Raw genomic sequence first — 18,114 nt, 5'->3', positions numbered from 1 at the left:
AGATTTGAAATGATAACTTGACTGAGAACAGTTAAATAGCATGTTCAAATATCTAATGCAAATGTTCAAATAAAGCTTTGAAAAAGTTTCATAAAAATGTAAACCTCACATTTCAGCCTTTAAATAAAGAAAAGATAATTGATTAATAAATGATTATATGTATTTTATCTGCTCCAAAAATAATTCTAGATAACTTATCTGAATTGTTCAAATGTGTAGAATCCCCATAAGCTTTTCATCAACCGGTCAAAATTTACAGCAGGACATGCAAATTCGGTCCATTTTTGGCCACGTTCTGAATGTAAATATAAGTCTCTGTAAATCTCTCTGACAGCAGGTGGCGCTTAAGGAAAAGCTGAATACAGCTGTTTCCAGTAACCTCTGAACAAAGCAGTATTGAGATTGAGAACACATCCTTTAGGATTACATGGAGCAAAGATAAAAAAAAAATGCCATCGAATCGTTTCTGAAGACATTCAGAACCTTCATAGGTACATTCATATAATTAATTCATTCATAAATTCATTTGCATAATTCCCTCGGCACTCTTTTAAAACCTCCCAGTTTTTCTGCTCTATTTTCACTCCAAACTAAATGACTCTGCAGCTGTGCGCACGCGAGACTGTTACTGGAAACTCTGCTTTATGCTGGACAGTATTAATTTATCGGGAGTTGTTCAGATCGTGGTAATAGAATATGGTTTTAATGATAATTAAAATATGAAACGGTAATACTAACCGTGGGAAATTTTATCATGATTTTTCGTCAAACCAGTAATTGTTACATCCCTAGCTCGGACCATAGTCAGCAAGAAAACAATTGGTAACAATTGATTAGCTATAAAAGGGATGTCTTAGAGAGGTAAAGTCTCTCAGAAGTAAAGATGGGCAGAGGCTCTCCAATCTGTAAAAGCGTGCATAAAAAGATTGTGGAATACATTGCAATTTGACGTTGAGGAACGTTGTATTTAAAGGCTTTGCAAATCTCATCATCAACAGATTCAGAGAAACTGGAGAAATCTCTGTTCGTAAAGGGACAAGGCCGAAAATCTTTGTTGGATGCCCGTGGTCTTCAGGCCCTCAGACGACACTGCTTCACTCATCAGCATGATTCTGTCATTGACATTACTAAATGAGCCCAGGAATACTTCCAGAAACGGTGAACACAATCTGTCGTGCCATCTGCAGATGCCAACTAAAGCTCTATCATGCAAAAAGGAAGCCGTATGTTAACATGGTCCAGGAGCGCTGTCATATCCTGTGGGCCAAGGCTCATTTAAAATGGACTGTTTCAAAGTGTTCTATGGTCAGATGAGTCCAAATTTGACATTCTTGTTGGAAATCATGGACACCGTATCCTCTGAGCTGAAGAGGAAGGAGACCTTCCAGGTCTGTGTTATCAACATTCAGTTCAAAAGCCAGCATCTCTGATGGTATGGGGGTGCATAAGTGCATACGGTATGAGCAGCTTGCATGTTTTGGAAGGCACTATGAATGCTGAAAGGTATATAAAGATTTTAGAGCAACATATGCTCGTGGATATGCTTCATGGATGTTAACAAATCAGGCTTCAGCATTCAGAGTAAACATGAGTTTCCCCAGAAGCAGGTTTACTTTACTTTTAGCCATTTAGCAGACGCTTTTATCCAAAGCGACTTACAAATAAGAAAAAGTAACTAAAACTAAAAGTAAACACTCTGTAAATACTCTATACACACACATTTAAGAAAATACAGAAATTAAATAAAATTGACAAATGCATACAACAACATTAGTAAACATATAAATGAAAAAAAAAAATTGAGTTTACACAACATGAGAGCCCGTTTAAAAAGGGAACTTATATATTGAATCATACCATCCACTTTATTGTTATTATCTAGCTATGATTTTTTCCCAAATCCTTAATCAGTTTCAGCTGTTAACTAACTGGCAAATATAATTGTTTACGGTGATTTCAGTAGCAGTGTACAATCTTACTCTAAAACTAATGCAGTTGCCTTGCAGTTCCTACAGAGGGAAGTCATGCAAGGTTTTGGATCGTTAGTTATTGTATAACCAATCATTCCAAACATCATCACAGTTTGCAAGATTACCTGGTCTAAAATCCTTCTGTCCTTATAAGTATATAAGTATACAGAATTTTAATACCGGCTGTGTTTGAAATTTATCCTCAAGTTCATGCTTCACTCTGTAAAAAGAAATGTTTATAAGAGCACAATTTGCATCATTAATAAACTTTAATTACACATTGTTCTACCGATTTTAGTGTCTGTTACAAATGTATATTTTAAAGTGAATTGTTACTTACTTTTTTAGTAGGTGATAGATTATTGATGAACATTTAACAGTATTCTGTTATATTTAAATTTCTGTTCAAATGGGAGGTAAAATTGCAAATACATATTTTACATCATGTCTTCATTCATTTTTAAAACTTTTGATTCTCTACACACTCATCCAATATGTAGCATATCTCAAAAAGTCCAATACACACCTGTTTTAATAACAAGACCTTATGTTTGCTACGAGTTTCGCATTTGACAAGAACAGGAATCATTTATAAAAAAGTATATATCTGTGCAAAAGTTAAATGCTTTTCCTTTTTTCTTCTTTTTTTCCATTACTAGCCATTTGCATCTGTCCCTATTTAACTTTTTGCATGACATAACATGCTTTTAGACTTTCACCCTGACTGGTTGCTTCACCGCTTTATATAGACTTAGTCCCACCTATCTGCTGGGTTCTCCACCTCTGCTAACATAAACCAGACTCACTGTAAGATATTAGAGTAGTTTAAGCTACACATTAACCGGTTGTCTCTTGTTGACATTTCCTCTTGCTGGCAAAAGCCACAGTGAGTGATTTTATTATACCAGTGATAAAATGGCTGGCATGTGGTTGCTTCTGAGTGTCTTTGCCTTTGGTTCAGCTGAAGCTGGGAAACTATTGGTTATTCCATCAGATGGCAGTCACTGGTTGGGGATGAAGCCTATTGTGGAGGAGCTGGGAAGAAGAGGAAACCAGGTTGTGGTCGTTGTCCCTGAGGCAAGCATGACTATGGGTCCTTCAGAGCATACCACCACTCTGACATATCCAGTCAACTACACCAAGGCTGAATTAGAAGCGAACTTAGTAGATCAGTTAAACACAATTGTGAGTATTGATATCTCCACAGACCTGGCTAAGTTTCAGACATTCATCATCTCACTGGATATTCTGCAAACGTTTATATTGAGGAGCGCAGAGAGTCTGCTCTTCAACAAGGATTTGATGAAAAAACTGCAGGATTACAACTTTGATGCAATTCTCACAGATCCATTTGAGCCTGTTGGAGCTATAGTTGGTGAATATCTCTCCATTCCAGCTATTTATAGTCAAATAAACCTTCCTTGTGGTGTTGATACTCTTGCCAGTCAATGTCCAGCTCCAGCTTCTTATGTTCCACAGCGTAATACCCACTTTACAGACCGCATGAATCTTTGGCAAAGAAGTGTGAACCTGTTCAGAGGCCTATTGAAGCCCACGGCTTGCAGACGTTTGTTTACTCTTGCTGATGAGATCGCTTCACGGGTACTGCAGAGAAAAACATCGATGGTGGAGATCATGAGCCGTGCAGCTCTCTGGTTTATGCGTTTCGACTTTGCCTTTGAATTTCCACGACCGCTGATGCCAAACATGGTCATGATTGGAGGAATGGCAACCAAGAAACCAAAACCATTGTCACAAGTAAGCTCCCATAATTAGATTTGCATGTAACTGCATACATTTGCATTGACATTATCAGTGAAATTTCCCAATGGTCGTGTAAAACAACATCCTTTTTAAACAGCTCTGTTCAAAGAGAGCCATTTCAGTGCATGTGTCTTTAAATGATAATGAGCTACTGCTCACTCCACCCTTCTCTTCAGTCTTTTGTGTATTGGTGCAATACCATCAAAAACAAAACTAATCCACTGCACCTCAGTGGCTCTGATGTCAGGAGAAAATTATGAAAATGACTCTTATGTTCACTTTTACATCCAACACCTGCATTGTTGTAGAGATGTTGTTGCTACAGGTGCTTGAGCGCAGCCAAGGTGGAAAAAAGTGCACTTCCACAATGTACTAAAAGTGCTCTTTTTTCATGCACTAATTTTGTAATTAATATACTAAAAAATATTCTTTAGTACTTCTTAAGATAAACTTTTTTGGGGGGGATTAAAAAAAGAGGAGTGAATAGATTCTTATAATTGTAGGGTGGTTGTGTTCACACACTGCTATTGCAGAGTTCACACAGCACGATTCACTGCGCCAATTTGTACAGCAGCCAGGTTTTTGCAAAATTGACAACAAATGCCTGAAATCGGAGGGAAATCGGTGCTCGTTCACGCAAGTGACAATCACGCAGTGTGAATTATCAAAGACATGATCTGAGAGAATCGCCGATGTGTTGCTGAGGCTCGTGAAATATCTGGACCTGTCGGCTATTCAAAATCCTGCTGTGTGAAATGATTTCTGATTGAAAAATACGTTGGCGTTGACCTACAGCCGATGAGAGAGCAAGATACAGGACAGCGGGAAGTTCGGGGAGGAGTTATATGGAATGTAGTTTGCGGACCTGACAGAGTTGTCGGTGATTCTTCCTATTGTATGTGTGAACACAGCAGCAACTGAATGCTACCCTAGCCCTCTGGTGCTCCTTATTTGGGAGTCACGCTTGTGGGTCTTCATGGTCAAAAGTGACTGGACACCTAAAATGTAATTTTTTTTCCTCACAGTAATATCAATGTAACACATTTTGTGAAATGTTGATTTGAAGCGTCAGTTTTTGAATTATTATTACTACAGTCAAACCTGAACACAGAGAAAGCATTTTGTTACACACAAAAAAAATGATACTTCTATAAAAATGTAACAAAAATGAACAGGAATGTTTTATCAGAGCTTAATCCTTCTGGGTCTGATCTGATTTCAACCTATTTAAGTTTTCTGACTCGTTTTGGCTATATGGTTATAGCCATACCATTTCATTTCAGTGTGTGTGTGTGTGTGTGTGTGTGTGTCTGTTTTACACTCTTGCCCCTGGTTTCACAAACAAGGCTTAAGCCTAGTCCTTGACTAAAATGTAAGTCTGAGCTGATTCAACTGAAAGAAACTTGCACTGACTGATCTTAAAACCTATCAGTGCCTTTGTTTTGTCTTTAGATGCACACGTGATGTTTTATTAACAACTTTCGGGAGGAGCACGCGCAGATAATTAACACGGCAATTCATCATCAGCAATCACACCACTTATCCAATCAGCACGAGAGAGAATCCCTATAAATAACCAAGCAGTCTTACCGTCATTATCTCTCGTCTTCCGACATCCCTCCACCACCCCGACTCCTCACCACAGCCGGTCCTACCCCAGCACGGGGGGGAGCACTTGGGGGGGGGGAGCACTTTGGGTCCGGGCTAAATGCCGAGCTCGTACCCTCTCCCCGGTCGAGGGGAGTACCCCGGGCTCGGGAATGATTACCGAGCTCGGAGCCCTCCCCCTGGACAGCACGCCAAATACGCATAAACTTGCTCCGTTATTATTATATGTAAGTGTGAACTCGTGAACAGTAATGTTTTTTCTAAGACAGGTTTAATAAAAAACTTACTTCAATGTCCTAATTGAACATTGGCTTAATCCTGGTTTAGTCTAAGCCCTGTCTGTGAAACCAGGCCTTGATGTTTTAGAGTTTCACCCCGTCATTGCTGTGTACTCTTTTATGCATTGTGGCAGATTTATAGATTGTACACAGAAAAAGTCTGTGAATTCTCTGAATTTTTGTCGATTTCCCATTCATTTCCTATGGTTTTTGACCGAAGACCACAAGTGTGAATATTTTCTTTATGACCACTTAACCTACTCGAACCATGGCTTCAATTTTTTTTGTGTGTTCACATTCCAAATGCCCTAAAAGTCACCAAGTTTCGTACCATTCCGAAGCTGTGATTTAAAAATAAAAGTGACCGAGAAGCACCAGAGGGCTTGATAGTCCTGCAGTATGAAAACAACGGCGATCCAACAACTTCATGCAGTCTGAATTCTGCATAAGACACATTTATATACAAACACCATGTAAAAGTTAATTTTGCATCCATTGTCCCCTTCAGATATATTTCATCAAGATAAATAAATGTGTATATATAAATATATCTGAAGGTTTATTTAGCTCTATCACCCCTAAAACTTTGATCAGCTATCTGAACGCCAGTGCTGCTTCCTCAAGAAATGTTTTTTTTTTTTTTTTTTTTTTAGTCAAGAGGGTGGGAAGAGGGGAGAAATCCAATAAAACACAGACCTACAACACACTCATTATACAGACAAATGAATATTAAAATATGAGCAGAGATAGAAAGAACAAACAATAACAACAGAGATTTGGGCCACCTTGATATATTTTAAAAATATAAAAATAATGATAATGAACTGTCAAGAAATCCTATCATTAGAAATCCTACCAGAAATCACTTACCCCACCTTTAAGTGTTTGAGCAGTGTTCGCGGTTTAATTTTTACACCATATAATATTAGTTTTTAAACTTGAATGGTTCAAAGCAATCAATTTCCCAACTAAAATAAGTTAACTTCATGGTATTATGGTTACATGCTGTAAAGAAGGAAAGCTGTAAATTAACAGTGCACTACTGACAACCACATATGCCCGTATTTTACTGTTATTTTACAGCACAACTTTTAGCAAGAATATTGTAGGATATTGCAGGTGTTAGATTTAGATTTACTCATGCACTGAATTGCTCTGAAACTAGTGCCCCCGGGAGCACACATCAGAGAGGGTGGGGTTCCCGAGAATTATAATCCAAATATCTCTGTGCTGGACTTTTTACAGAGGACAGCATCCTCATTCTATGCAAAAATAGCTGCCCACCACACTGGGTGTGTGTGTGTGTGTGTGTGTGCACTTGGATGGGTGAAACACAGAGCACACGACACATCCTAACCTTTCCATTTGAACAAGGAACAAAGAACAAATTCAAGTGTGCACACATTATTCATATTTATGCAGACAGAAGTACTTCCCACAAAAAGATTACACAATCAACAAACAATAAGGAATAAGACCCACTGATTACTTCAATACTTGGATTGAGCCCATCCCTCTAGTTGTAACCATCATCAACCTTTGAACCCAGTCCTGACTCATTTATGAGTGTTCTTTAACTTGTCTGGTTACAGTGTAATCAGTACAGTGCATGAGTGTTTTCCTTCCTTAATCTCTTTCAACTGTCACTGTACTTCACACCACTGATAGAAGGACTGGCAAGTGGTTGCTTCTGGGTGTGTTCCTTTTTGGTTCAACTGAAGCTTGGAAACTGTTGGTTATTCCATCAGATGGCAGTCACTGGTTAGGGATGAAGCCGATTGTGGAGGAGCTGGTCAGGGCCGGATTAACAAAGGGTTAGGTGAGGCTGAAGTGCCAGGCCTGGGCCTGTGGTTGGCTGTGGAGGAAATTAAAATCATGCCGTGATTGACTGGCAATCGGAAACACCTGAACTTTTCCCATTGGGCCAATCACCGAAAGCCTACCATGCCCCCACATATTAAAGGGTTAATTCACCCAAAAATGAAAATTAGCCCATGTTTTACTCACCCTCGAACCATCCTAGGTGTATAAGACGAATCCAATCTGAGTTATATTAAAAATTACCCTAAAAAAAACCCCCTAAAAATTAGTGTTAGAATGGGAGTAGGCAGGTGTTTTTGTTCAAGAGTCCAAAAATAGTAAAATAAAGTGCATGTATCCGTAATAAAACGTGCCTCACACGGCTCCGGAGGGTGAATAAAGGCCTCCTGTAGTGAATTAAACATGTTTATCTAATTTTCGCTGACTGACAAACGTGCCCAGAAGATACCAACAGATGTATACAATACATCTGTTGGTATCTTCTGGATTACTCTGAGATGTGTCTGAAATCTGTGGTCATTTGCTTCATATTTAATAGCACTCCATTATGATGATTGCTGTTGATGAGGAGCTTGCTAATGCCTGTCATACCTGAGCGTAGCCTAATTGACTCCTCCCCCCATCAAGACCATTATTTATACAGTACATAGTCACATTAGAACAATTGTTAAACCTTATTTTATTTTTCAGGTTTTTGATGACTTTTTATTTTAAATGAAAGTGATAGGATTAAAAAACAGGGAAATCATTAGGAAATCCTTGGAAGGCTGTGTCAGTGCAAATTTCTGATGGGGCTAGAGCCCCAGCAAGCCCCTTTGCACCACCAAAGTCTTTTACCAATAGGTTGATCTGTTTTATGTTACAGTATGCTGCTTTACAGTAGTTCATGTAGGTATTTGTGTGAGTGAGCAATGTAACCTTGGTGCCCTTAGAACATGATGCCTGTTCAATGCTGACATCCGTTCTCTGTGCAGGAGCTGGAGGAGTTTGTGAACGGTTCTGGAGAGCATGGGTTTGTGGTCTTCACTCTGGGCTCCTTGGTGTCACAGTTACCCGAGGCCAAAGCCAGAGAGTTCTTTGAGGCATTTAGGCAGATACCTCAGAGGGTAAGTGAGGATTTAAAAAATAAAAGACTACTTTTAAATGCTTAAAGGGATAGTTACCCAAAAATTAAAATTATGTCATTAATTACTCACCCTCATGTTGTTCTAAACACGTAAGACCTTTGTTCAACTTTGGAACACAAATTAAGATGTTTGATGTTTAAGATGTTTGATGAAATCCGAGAGCTTTCTGACCCTGCATAGAAAGCAATGCAACTGAAACAATCCCAGGCCCAGAAAAAAAACAACCCCAAAATCCCTTGTAATAGGCAGACTTGGCAACTCTGATGGCCCACCATGTATTTTCTGAAACAAAATGTTATACAAATTAACGCATGGTATTATATGATTGTTTATATGGCTGCATATTATTAACCTTCATCATCTTTGATTTATAGGTACTATGGAGGTACACTGGACCAGTCCCTGAAAATGCTCCAAAGAATGTCAAACTGATGAAGTGGCTGCCACAAAATGATCTCTTGGGTATGTTTCTATTATTCTTTGACCAAGGGTGTCCAATCCTGCTCCTAGAGGGCAAATGTCCTGCAGACTGTTGCTCCAACCAGCTCTAACACACTTTTCTAGAAGTTTCTAATGAGTTAGAAGACCTTAAAGTGATGTTTCACTCATAATTACCGCAGGCATAAAACAAAAGAATATCATCAGCAAAAACTTGGTTTGAATGGCTTCACTGCTGAGCAATTACTGTATGCAATGAAATATAATTGTCACTGTCATTTGATGGTGGATGTGGTGAATAAGCTGCCAGTGATAAAAATATTGAATATGTACAGTAGTCATTGAAAACAACAGTTTTGAGAATATGGTTGAGATCGCAAATATGAGCCAGATGCTGTGGAAGTGCGCTATGACGATGACAGCGATGGTAAAATCATCTGCTCAAACTGAGCCCTGTTAAGTTTCAAAAGGTAACAAAATATGCTTTATTTTATTCTTCTGTAATTGTTCTTAAAATATCGAGAGTTTTTTGCTATTGCAGCAGTCAGAGATCCATCCATGCTTGATATATAGGTCCGGGTCACTAAAGACCCAAATATGTAATAATGATTGACTTCTTGTCAAACACTCTGATGACAGAGGATCCAAAACTATTTCAGTCTGCTATTGGTAGTCTACTTTACCTGTCATCAAGAACAAGACCAGACATTGCTTACGCAGTGAACAACGTTGCAAGATTTTGTGCTAAACCTATGACGCATCACTGGACTGCTGTTAAACGTATCAAGAGATACCTTAAATGGCTCCTTGAATTTAGGTCTGCCATACAGCAAAGACAAGCCAAAGGAATGCATTGGATTCTCTGATCCAGACTGGGCTAGCGACCAAGATGACCTCAAGTCCATGTCAGGATATATGTTCATTGGAGCAGCTGTGAGTTGGAGAAGCAAGAAACAGACTAGCTCTCTCCACTGCTGAAGCTGAGTACATGGCATTGGCAAGTGCAGCGCAAGAAGCAGTCTGGATGCGACAACTAATGACAGATCTAAAGATCAACCAAGCAGGACCAAAAGTGATATTTGAGGATAATCAATCTGCTATCTTTATCACAACAAATACTCAATTTCACGGACGCGCCAAACACATTGACATTAAATACCACTTCATTTGGGAGGAAATTGCTGGTGGAGAAATAGATCTGAAGTACTGCAACACTGACAACATGGTTGCTGACATGTTCACAAAAGGACTGAGTGAAGAAAAGGAGGAGGAACCCAGGCTAGAGTGAAACCAGTTAATTGATCATTCTGTTCTGTTTGCGAGCAGTGTTGGGGAAAGTTACTTTTAAAAAGTAATGCATTACAATATTGCGTTACTCCCTAAAAAAATAACTAATTACGTTACTTACTACTGTACTACTGTACAGTAGAACGCAGGAGAAGAAGGTTCAACACTCTTCAGCAATAAAAAAAAACAATGAAGCAGAACTGTTAGTTTATCTAAAGTCATTTTTGCTTATTAGTATGATTGAACTGGATCATCAAAGGTCAGCAAAGACATTGGTTAATAAACTGGGATTAGATACATTTGTGTTATTTAATATATTTAATTATTTCAGGTTTGCGTCATATTCTGAGTTTGCATTTCACAGTTTTAATTCATTTTGATGAATACTAAATCAGTTTTTTGCGAGTGGGATGAATTAATGCACATTCACATTTAGTCTAGAACTACAGTAACAGCATGTTCACAGTGAATAAATGGGAAAAAAGTAACTCCGATATTTTCTTGTAAATTAAAAAGTAATGCGTTACTTTACTAGTTACTTGAAAAAAGTAATATTATTACGTAACTCGCGTTACCCCCAACACTGTTTGCGAGTGAGGAGTGTTGGAAAGCACTCTTATCAGAATGTTTTCTTTATTCTGTTCGGCTTGTGTATGTTGTTTTTTTTTCTCTCCCTTGTTAAAGACTGTGTAATTATTAAGCAGTGTGTCATGAAAGTTTTTTTTTTTCTTTTTTCATTAACACCAAAGCAGCTGAAACTGATTAACAACCCCCTCTGCTACTTAACTCTCCAAGGCTGCGATTCCCAAAAGCATCATAAGTTTAAGTGCATCGTAGACCCATTCAAACTAATGGAGCTACGATCAGCTTACGATGCTTTTGGGAAACACAGCCTAGATCAATATCCCAGGAGTTTAATTAACTTGATGCTATACTCTGATTAAAAAGTGATCCTTTCATTTTTTTTGAGCAGTGTATATATATATATATGAAGACCGTAATAGATCCAGGATTCCACTCCTTCATCACTAATATACTGAATGAAATGTTATGTTGTAGGCCATCCTAAGGTTAAGGCTTTTATTACACATGGTGGATCACATGGGATCTATGAAGGAATCTGTAATGGGGTGCCGATGTTGATGCTTCCTCTGTTTGGTGACCAAGGGGATAACGTTCAGCGCTTAGTGTCTCGAGGAGTTGCAGAAACCCTGAGTATCTATGATCTGACTGCAGAAAAACTGCTGGTTGCTTTGAGGAAGGTCATCAACGACAAAAGGTAAACAATCAGGTTCAGCCAATGCACGAAATCAGTTTATGCACTGATGCATTGTTTTTATTTATGCAGCATTTCGTACTTAACTCAGTAAAATATAAGACTATATTTAGAGTATAAATATAATAAATGATTTTTCGAAATTGTAAAAAAGTTTATTGTAGTATGTTTTACAAAAGATGTTATTTCAGTCTTTCTGTAATTACATTTTTATTTCTTTATAATTATTTGTGAAATTTACTAGCAATTTCTGAGTGGAAAATATTTCAAAGTAAAATGTAAACGGTGTAGATTAATTTAAGGACTGCAGTCCTTTTGAATGCAACAAAATATAAATATACTTGATCTTTGACTCAACAGCTACAAGGAGAAGATGACAGAGCTTTCAGCTATTCACCGAGACCGTCCCATTGAGCCTCTGGACCTGGCTGTGTTCTGGACTGAGTTTGTTATGAGACACAAAGGGGCAGCGCATCTCAGACCTGCAGCCCACGAGCTGAACTGGATTCAGTATCATTCTCTGGACGTCATTGGCTTTCTCCTTCTCATTCTAGTGACTGGTATTTTTGTGACGGTCAAAAGCTGCATGTTCTGTTTCAGGAAGTGCTTCAAGAAAACTCAGAAAAAGAAGAGGGAGTAGATATATTAAGTCGTTAATTTGCAGTGTCTGTTTTGGTGGGGTGCTTGTTTAGAGCCTGGTTTAATCTGTGTTTATAATTTGAATACCTCCTTGACCTGGATTATTGACTTGAATAAAGCCTCACAAAACCTACTGTGTGTGTCAGATAAACATTTCAATTTATGTTTTAGTAAGGTCTGGTTAAACTAATTGTTGAAAACACCTTGGAATATGAATCTTTTTGCTTGGTTATCTCTCAGTTATAGATCATTAGTTTAGATAATATGACATAATGGTGCTTTGCAAGTTTGTCTGGAGTTTACTTAACAGTTGGGAATTATTGGAAGACACCTGTTAAGTCATTGACCAACAAAGCATTGATAAAAGGAAGCAGGCACTTGCTTTCAGCTGAAATCCTCATTCAGAGTATGCAATGACAAGGGTTATTACAACACTACTAAGATTTATAGTTTTTAATACTATGTCTGAGTAAGATCAAATATATTTGTTTTCTGTTAATAAACATATTTCTAGAGCAGCAAAACAGCATATTAGAGTGATTTCTGAAGGATCGTGATCACGTGGAAATTCAGATAATCTAAACTTTGCATTACATGGAATAAATTTAAAATAGAAAAAGGTTATTGTAACAATATTTAAAAATTTGACTTTTTTAAATCAAATAAATGCATCCTTGTTGAGAATAAGAGACTTTAAAAACATCAGAAAATCTTGCCAACTTGTGAACGCTATTGAACACTACAGTGGATCTGAATGGTGATAGTTTAGAATGTATGAGTGATCTCTTAATGAAACAAAGGGAATAACTACATAATATACATAATAAAAAAGACACAATGGGGTGGGTAATATTTAAGTCTAGAGATGATATACACATGTCAGACAAGTACACAGGTGTGAGGTGCTGGGACATGCACTGTACCTTGAGTTTGATGATGGAAGAGCATGAACACTAATCTGTCTTGGATTGTAACCGGTTTGAAAACAAACATCCACTTCTGAGGTAAGTTTACCATATCTGAAATGTAAACCATGTCTGTAGATTATCACTTGTGATAAATAAAAAATGGGACTATATATGTTTTTGTTTTTAATTGTTATTCATAATGAAAATGAATGATTCATAATGAATCATAATGAAAAAAATAGTAAAAAGTATCTCTACAGATCAGTATTATAAATAATAACAAAATTGTGACTTTTTAAACCGCTTTTTTAAGACACTGGAGTTTTAAGAAAAAAAAATGCTCAGCAATGCTGTTGACTGATGAAATTTGTACATGTTTTGCCTTTAAGCATAGCTTATTAAAAACACACATGTAAACAGTGTTGGGGAGTAGTTACATGACAGAATTATGTAATTTAATTACAAAATAAATACAATTGCAATCAGTTATTTGGTAATTGTGGTTAGATCTAACAAACGCGTATGGATTGTACACACAAGCTTGTCGAAATAGCACTAATAAAGTATCATGTTCCAGAGAAGATCAGAAGTACCATTCTGGATTACTATAGTGACTTTAGGTTGAGAGTCACTTCAGGACCGCTAACATCTGCCTGGCATCAGCTGGACAAGGGCACAATCACTGGCTGTACAATCTCTGTTTCACTGGTCTCTTTGGCCTTGAATATGATTGTCAAGTCTGCGGAGGAGGAATGTAGGTGCCCCAAGTCTAGATCTGGAACTCAGCAAAAAAAGATACAGGCAGAGGTGGAGGAAGAGAGCTACATCAAAATGGTCAGCATGTGCAAACAAGGATCTTGGACTGGATGGGAGCATGCAGAAGCTTGCAAAATAACCTGGTCAGAGCTCAGGAGAGAAGAACCATTACGCATTAAGTTTCTCATCAAATCAGTGTATGACATTCTTCCCAGCCCAGCCAATCTGCATTGAATGGCAAGCACCCCAGCATGCAAGCTGTGCCAGAAGAGGGGCGCCTCGCTTGGGGCACATCCAGAGTGCCTACCCAAAGGCATTGGGGGAAAGGAGATATCAGGGCCTAAGTGGGTTTGAAATTATGATATTTGAAATTAAATATAAAATTACTATTAGACTTTGTTGTCAAACATTAGGGTAACATTTATATTTAAATCAAAGACCTACACCTGTGGTTATTCTGATAGGACACCTGTGTGAACTTCATATATCCACTAAAAATCAACTTTGAACCATTTGGTTAAAAGTCATTGCAACAATTATTCAGAAGTTCTTAAACTACTGTGCATTGTACTTGTTACGATTGAGCACAAGTAGCAAACAGGCAGTGGGTCCAAATGCAGTTTAAGGTGCTTTAATGATAATCCACAGAGTTATATGTCCAATATACATGACAGAACCGAGAAAGGAATGCATCACAATGGCACAAACAACTGGGCATGACAGTACTTGTAAAAAATGAATAAATAAATGTAAATTACTGAATAATTCAATTATGTATTTAATAAAATGTGTTAATTCAATTGTTGAATGAGTAAATAATTAAATAAGAGTACTGTATTGTGATTTGTTATGATAACTCTGCTAAAACTGACCATTTGTTAATATTTTGTAGGTCACTTGCACAGAAGGAGTTTCTCTCACTATGATTGCATGTGCTAATTGCAAGCAAGAGCTCATAAAGTGGGGCTGCAACATTGGACATTGGTCATATATATATATGACCAATGTTGCAGTCCCACTTTATGAGCTCTATAAATATTTATATTAATATATATTATATTAATATTTATATTAATATATAAATATTAAACTACATAAATGTGAACTGAATGTAATATTTTGGACACTTAATTGTACTTAATATAAATTCAAAAAATGCATTTTCATTTAATTGTAAATAACAAGCAATATTATTCACAATTTAATGAAAATGTTATTTTAAGTGTAATCAGTTTAAGTTAAGAGTGCATTTTGACCCACTTATTGTGTATTAATAAAAATGCATATTAATGTTTCTATTGTCTTTGAAATATGGTTCAAGTGTACTCCAGAAGGTACTGACAAGTATTTATGGTAAATTAAATGTTGATATTTGTCATTTATTTAAATATATTTGTAATTACACATTTGTAAAGATGAATTTGTGCTTTGATATGCTTTATATATGCGTTTTATTATATTAGTCAATACTTAAAATTAGTGTATTTCTTTAAAACATAATGATTTAAAATTTTCTTGTAAAACCTAAAATGTAAGCAAAACCTTTAATTTGACATTATTAGGAAGTGCGCTCTTTAAAGTGTACTTTAGAGTGTTAAGAAATATAGTCATTAAAGTGTTCTCTTTTAAGTACAATTACTGTATAAGTGGCCTTTTTATTAATTTTACATTTTGTATTTTTTTAAAGATACATTTAAGATCTGAAATACACCATCCCGGCTGAAGTGATTATATCTCTTGAAGGCAATGCTTTCCCTAGTCCACCTCCTTTTAATTTTAACAACTGTTTTTATGCTAATACAGTTTCCAATAAAATGTCTGTACCACAATTCTTGAAGTTATGATGATATTGAGGCTCAAACGGATGTATTCTGCTGATAACACCAGTCAAGGTTGCAAAAGGGTAAGTTACTCATTCTGATGATGACAAAGGTTATTGTTTCATTTACAAACTGCTTTTGTTGTTCCTGTTGGAGAGACCACCGGGTTAGCAGGGAGCAGTCAGATCATAGAGGGATAGGGGTCTGATAGCAGACAGTGATAAGCGGTAAGCTTCTGCCTCTCACCATATATTATCAGCAGATCCAGACAGATCTGTCAAGAGCGAGAAAGGGAGCCGCACATGTGAAAATAAATACAAAGCATGTATCTCCCACTGCAGATAGGCCTACACATAGTTCTATACCTAACTTTCCTATGTGGAACACAAAAGGAGATCATTTTAAGAATTCTGTTTTCCATGTACGTGCAAGAGTCAAATCCATAACCCTGAAAATTAACCCTGGTTTGACTACAGTAAAAATGTAGTAACTTATTTTTATTTTTGGCATCTCACTGATGTTATATGATGATGCACAGCATGTACCGTATATAGACATGCGAGCAGTACCTCTTTTCTCATTGTCTGACATTCAGAAAGGGTTCAGAAATTCTGTAAGAGAATTTGCAGGTGCTTGTGAGAATAGATGTCAACACAAAAGACCTATCACAATGGTGGAATCATGCCTTAATTGGAAGACTGAAAGATCATCTTTATACCATATTCTTTTTGTCAAATCATCTTGTTATTAACTGTCTGAGTTTAGACAGTTTGTACACTTGTCATTCCACTTCCTTTATTACTGGCGTGTCTTCCGTCTGATTTTGCAGTTTCTGTTTTTTTGTGTGTGCACAACGTGTGAGGGGTCAGGACAGTCCCATGGCTACTGAAATTATAGGCTTTATTCAGTAAATATTACTATATTTACTGATATAATATTACTATATTTACTGACTAATGAAGTTTAATCTCAATGTGTTCAGTGGATTGTATTGTAGTTTAACATCATGGTAGTTGTTCAGCTGGCAGAACATCTTAAAAATAACTTTAAGTAGACAAAATCTCTACAAAACATTTTATTTATTTATTTTTATTTTGAAAATTATGTGATCTGGTACTTTTATACCAGTGGCATGCAGGGGTATTTTAAAATAAGGGGGCATTTTACCCCAGTAGTGGTAGCCATATTGAATATTTTTCCATTTTTTGTTATAACAACTAATATGAGTGTTATAACAGTCATTGATTAAGGCACAATTTCAGTAATTCCATAAATAATAACATAATATAAATAATACTTAAAATACTGTGTTACAGCTGTGCCTTAATTGGCACCACATATTAACATCTGCAAATGTGATCAATAAATCCATGCGTTAGAAGTTGAGACTTACCTGACTCTCACCTACCTTTGTTTACTTACCAGTTGTTCCTGTTCTCTGCTCCTCGTGCTCCTCCGACTCCCCGCTTTGTTGAACGCTTTGGACTCCCTGGAAAAGGAAAAAGGACTGTTTACTATCAGATAAGATCCAAGAAACCTTGCACTCAAGTCTACTCACCTGAATCCTCTGCCTTGCCTTTTTTCCACCTGCCATTGTTCAATAAACATACTGTTGATTTCACTGACCTCCGTGTTCCTTGTTTATCTGCTGACTGCTATATAGTTCTGCCAAAACACTATTTATAGGGGTAGTGTTGTGTTGGCTAAAAAAAGACTAATTATAGAAGAAGCTTGTTTGGCACAATCTTACAGTTTATGTTGTCAGTGTACTGTAGTTTGGTCAAGGCTGTTACAGTAGGAAATAAAATTAAATATGCAGATAAATGACTGGATTTTGGTCTTCTTCACGTCAATTTAGTATTTACAAACACTGCTATAGTGAGTATCGATAGGCTTATTTTTAAATAACCATGCCACAATACAGTACTGTGTTTTCATTTATCTGACTACGTAGGCTTTAAAATGCACAAGATATGCACATGTACAGATTGTCTAAACAGTTACCCCAACAGCACTTATTGTCTATTTGTGCCGAACAAGGGTTCTCATATTTGGCATTCTGCTTGGTGCTTACAGCTGCAGCTTATGTGATGTGTATTGTAGGAGACGAGTGATAAACCAAGTTTAGCCTGAAATACTTTGATACTGCTGCAATGCAATAAAGGCTTCAGAATTTTCACGTATTTAGATGGACTGTCACTACTAATACAATAGAAGTGGCTCCTGGTTTATCAACATATTCTGTTTTTTAAACAGCTGGCTGACTATATAGAAGGACAGTCTTTGTGATTTTTGTCCAACCTATATTGTCAGGTGCAGGTAGCCTAGAAGTGAGAACTCTCCATGAGAGTGAAATGGGATTTTACATGGGGTTTTTGCACATTTTTATGAGAGTGCAGTAAAGTTCTAACTGCTATTTCAA

At 37.0% G+C, this 18,114-nt stretch overlaps 2 protein-coding genes across 3 annotated transcripts in view; one reads left to right on the top strand and one right to left on the bottom strand.

Moving 5' to 3' along the window:
- The first annotated feature begins 2,776 nt into the window (after positions 1 to 2,776).
- LOC306877237 (UDP-glucuronosyltransferase 1A5-like) lies at positions 2,777 to 12,730 on the top strand. Of its 2 annotated transcripts, XM_079428879.1 has the most exons (6): positions 2,777 to 3,345; positions 3,469 to 3,728; positions 8,416 to 8,547; positions 8,943 to 9,030; positions 11,353 to 11,572; positions 11,930 to 12,730. In XM_079428879.1, the coding sequence occupies exons 1-6, from the start codon at positions 2,886 to 2,888 to the stop codon at positions 12,207 to 12,209; spliced, it is 1,440 nt and encodes a 479-aa protein (XP_079285005.1). In that variant the 5' UTR covers positions 2,777 to 2,885; the 3' UTR covers positions 12,210 to 12,730. The 2 variants fall into 2 exon arrangements, with proteins under 2 accessions (XP_079285005.1, XP_079285004.1); XM_079428878.1 differs by having other exon boundaries at positions 2,777 to 3,728.
- Positions 12,731 to 12,964: 234 nt separating this feature from the next.
- ttf2 (transcription termination factor, RNA polymerase II) overlaps positions 12,965 to 18,114 on the bottom strand; it is a 36,566-nt gene continuing 31,416 nt past the window's right edge. Inside the window, exon 24 of the mRNA XM_079428875.1 lies at positions 12,965 to 13,227. The gene's annotated coding sequence lies outside the window, so the exon portion shown is untranslated. The remainder of the gene's footprint in view (positions 13,228 to 18,114) is intronic.

This window comes from Barbus barbus, assembly GCF_936440315.1.
Source record: "Barbus barbus genome assembly, chromosome: 11".
NCBI lineage: Eukaryota > Metazoa > Chordata > Actinopteri > Cypriniformes > Cyprinidae > Barbus > Barbus barbus.
Note: the sequence above shows the minus strand (reverse complement) of the source record. Positions and strands in the feature narration are given on the sequence as shown.

Bases quoted from the DNA above. Each gene is read 5' to 3' on its own strand.
- LOC306877237 (XM_079428878.1), top strand. From the start codon at position 2,886: ATGGCTGGCATGTGGTTGCTTCTGAGTGTCTTTGCCTTTGGTTCAGCT. The intron at 3,729-8,415 runs GTAAGCTCCCAT...TTCTCTGTGCAG, and splicing joins AACCAAAACCATTGTCACAA to GAGCTGGAGGAGTTTGTGAA. The intron at 11,573-11,929 runs GTAAACAATCAG...TTGACTCAACAG, and splicing joins AAGGTCATCAACGACAAAAG to CTACAAGGAGAAGATGACAG.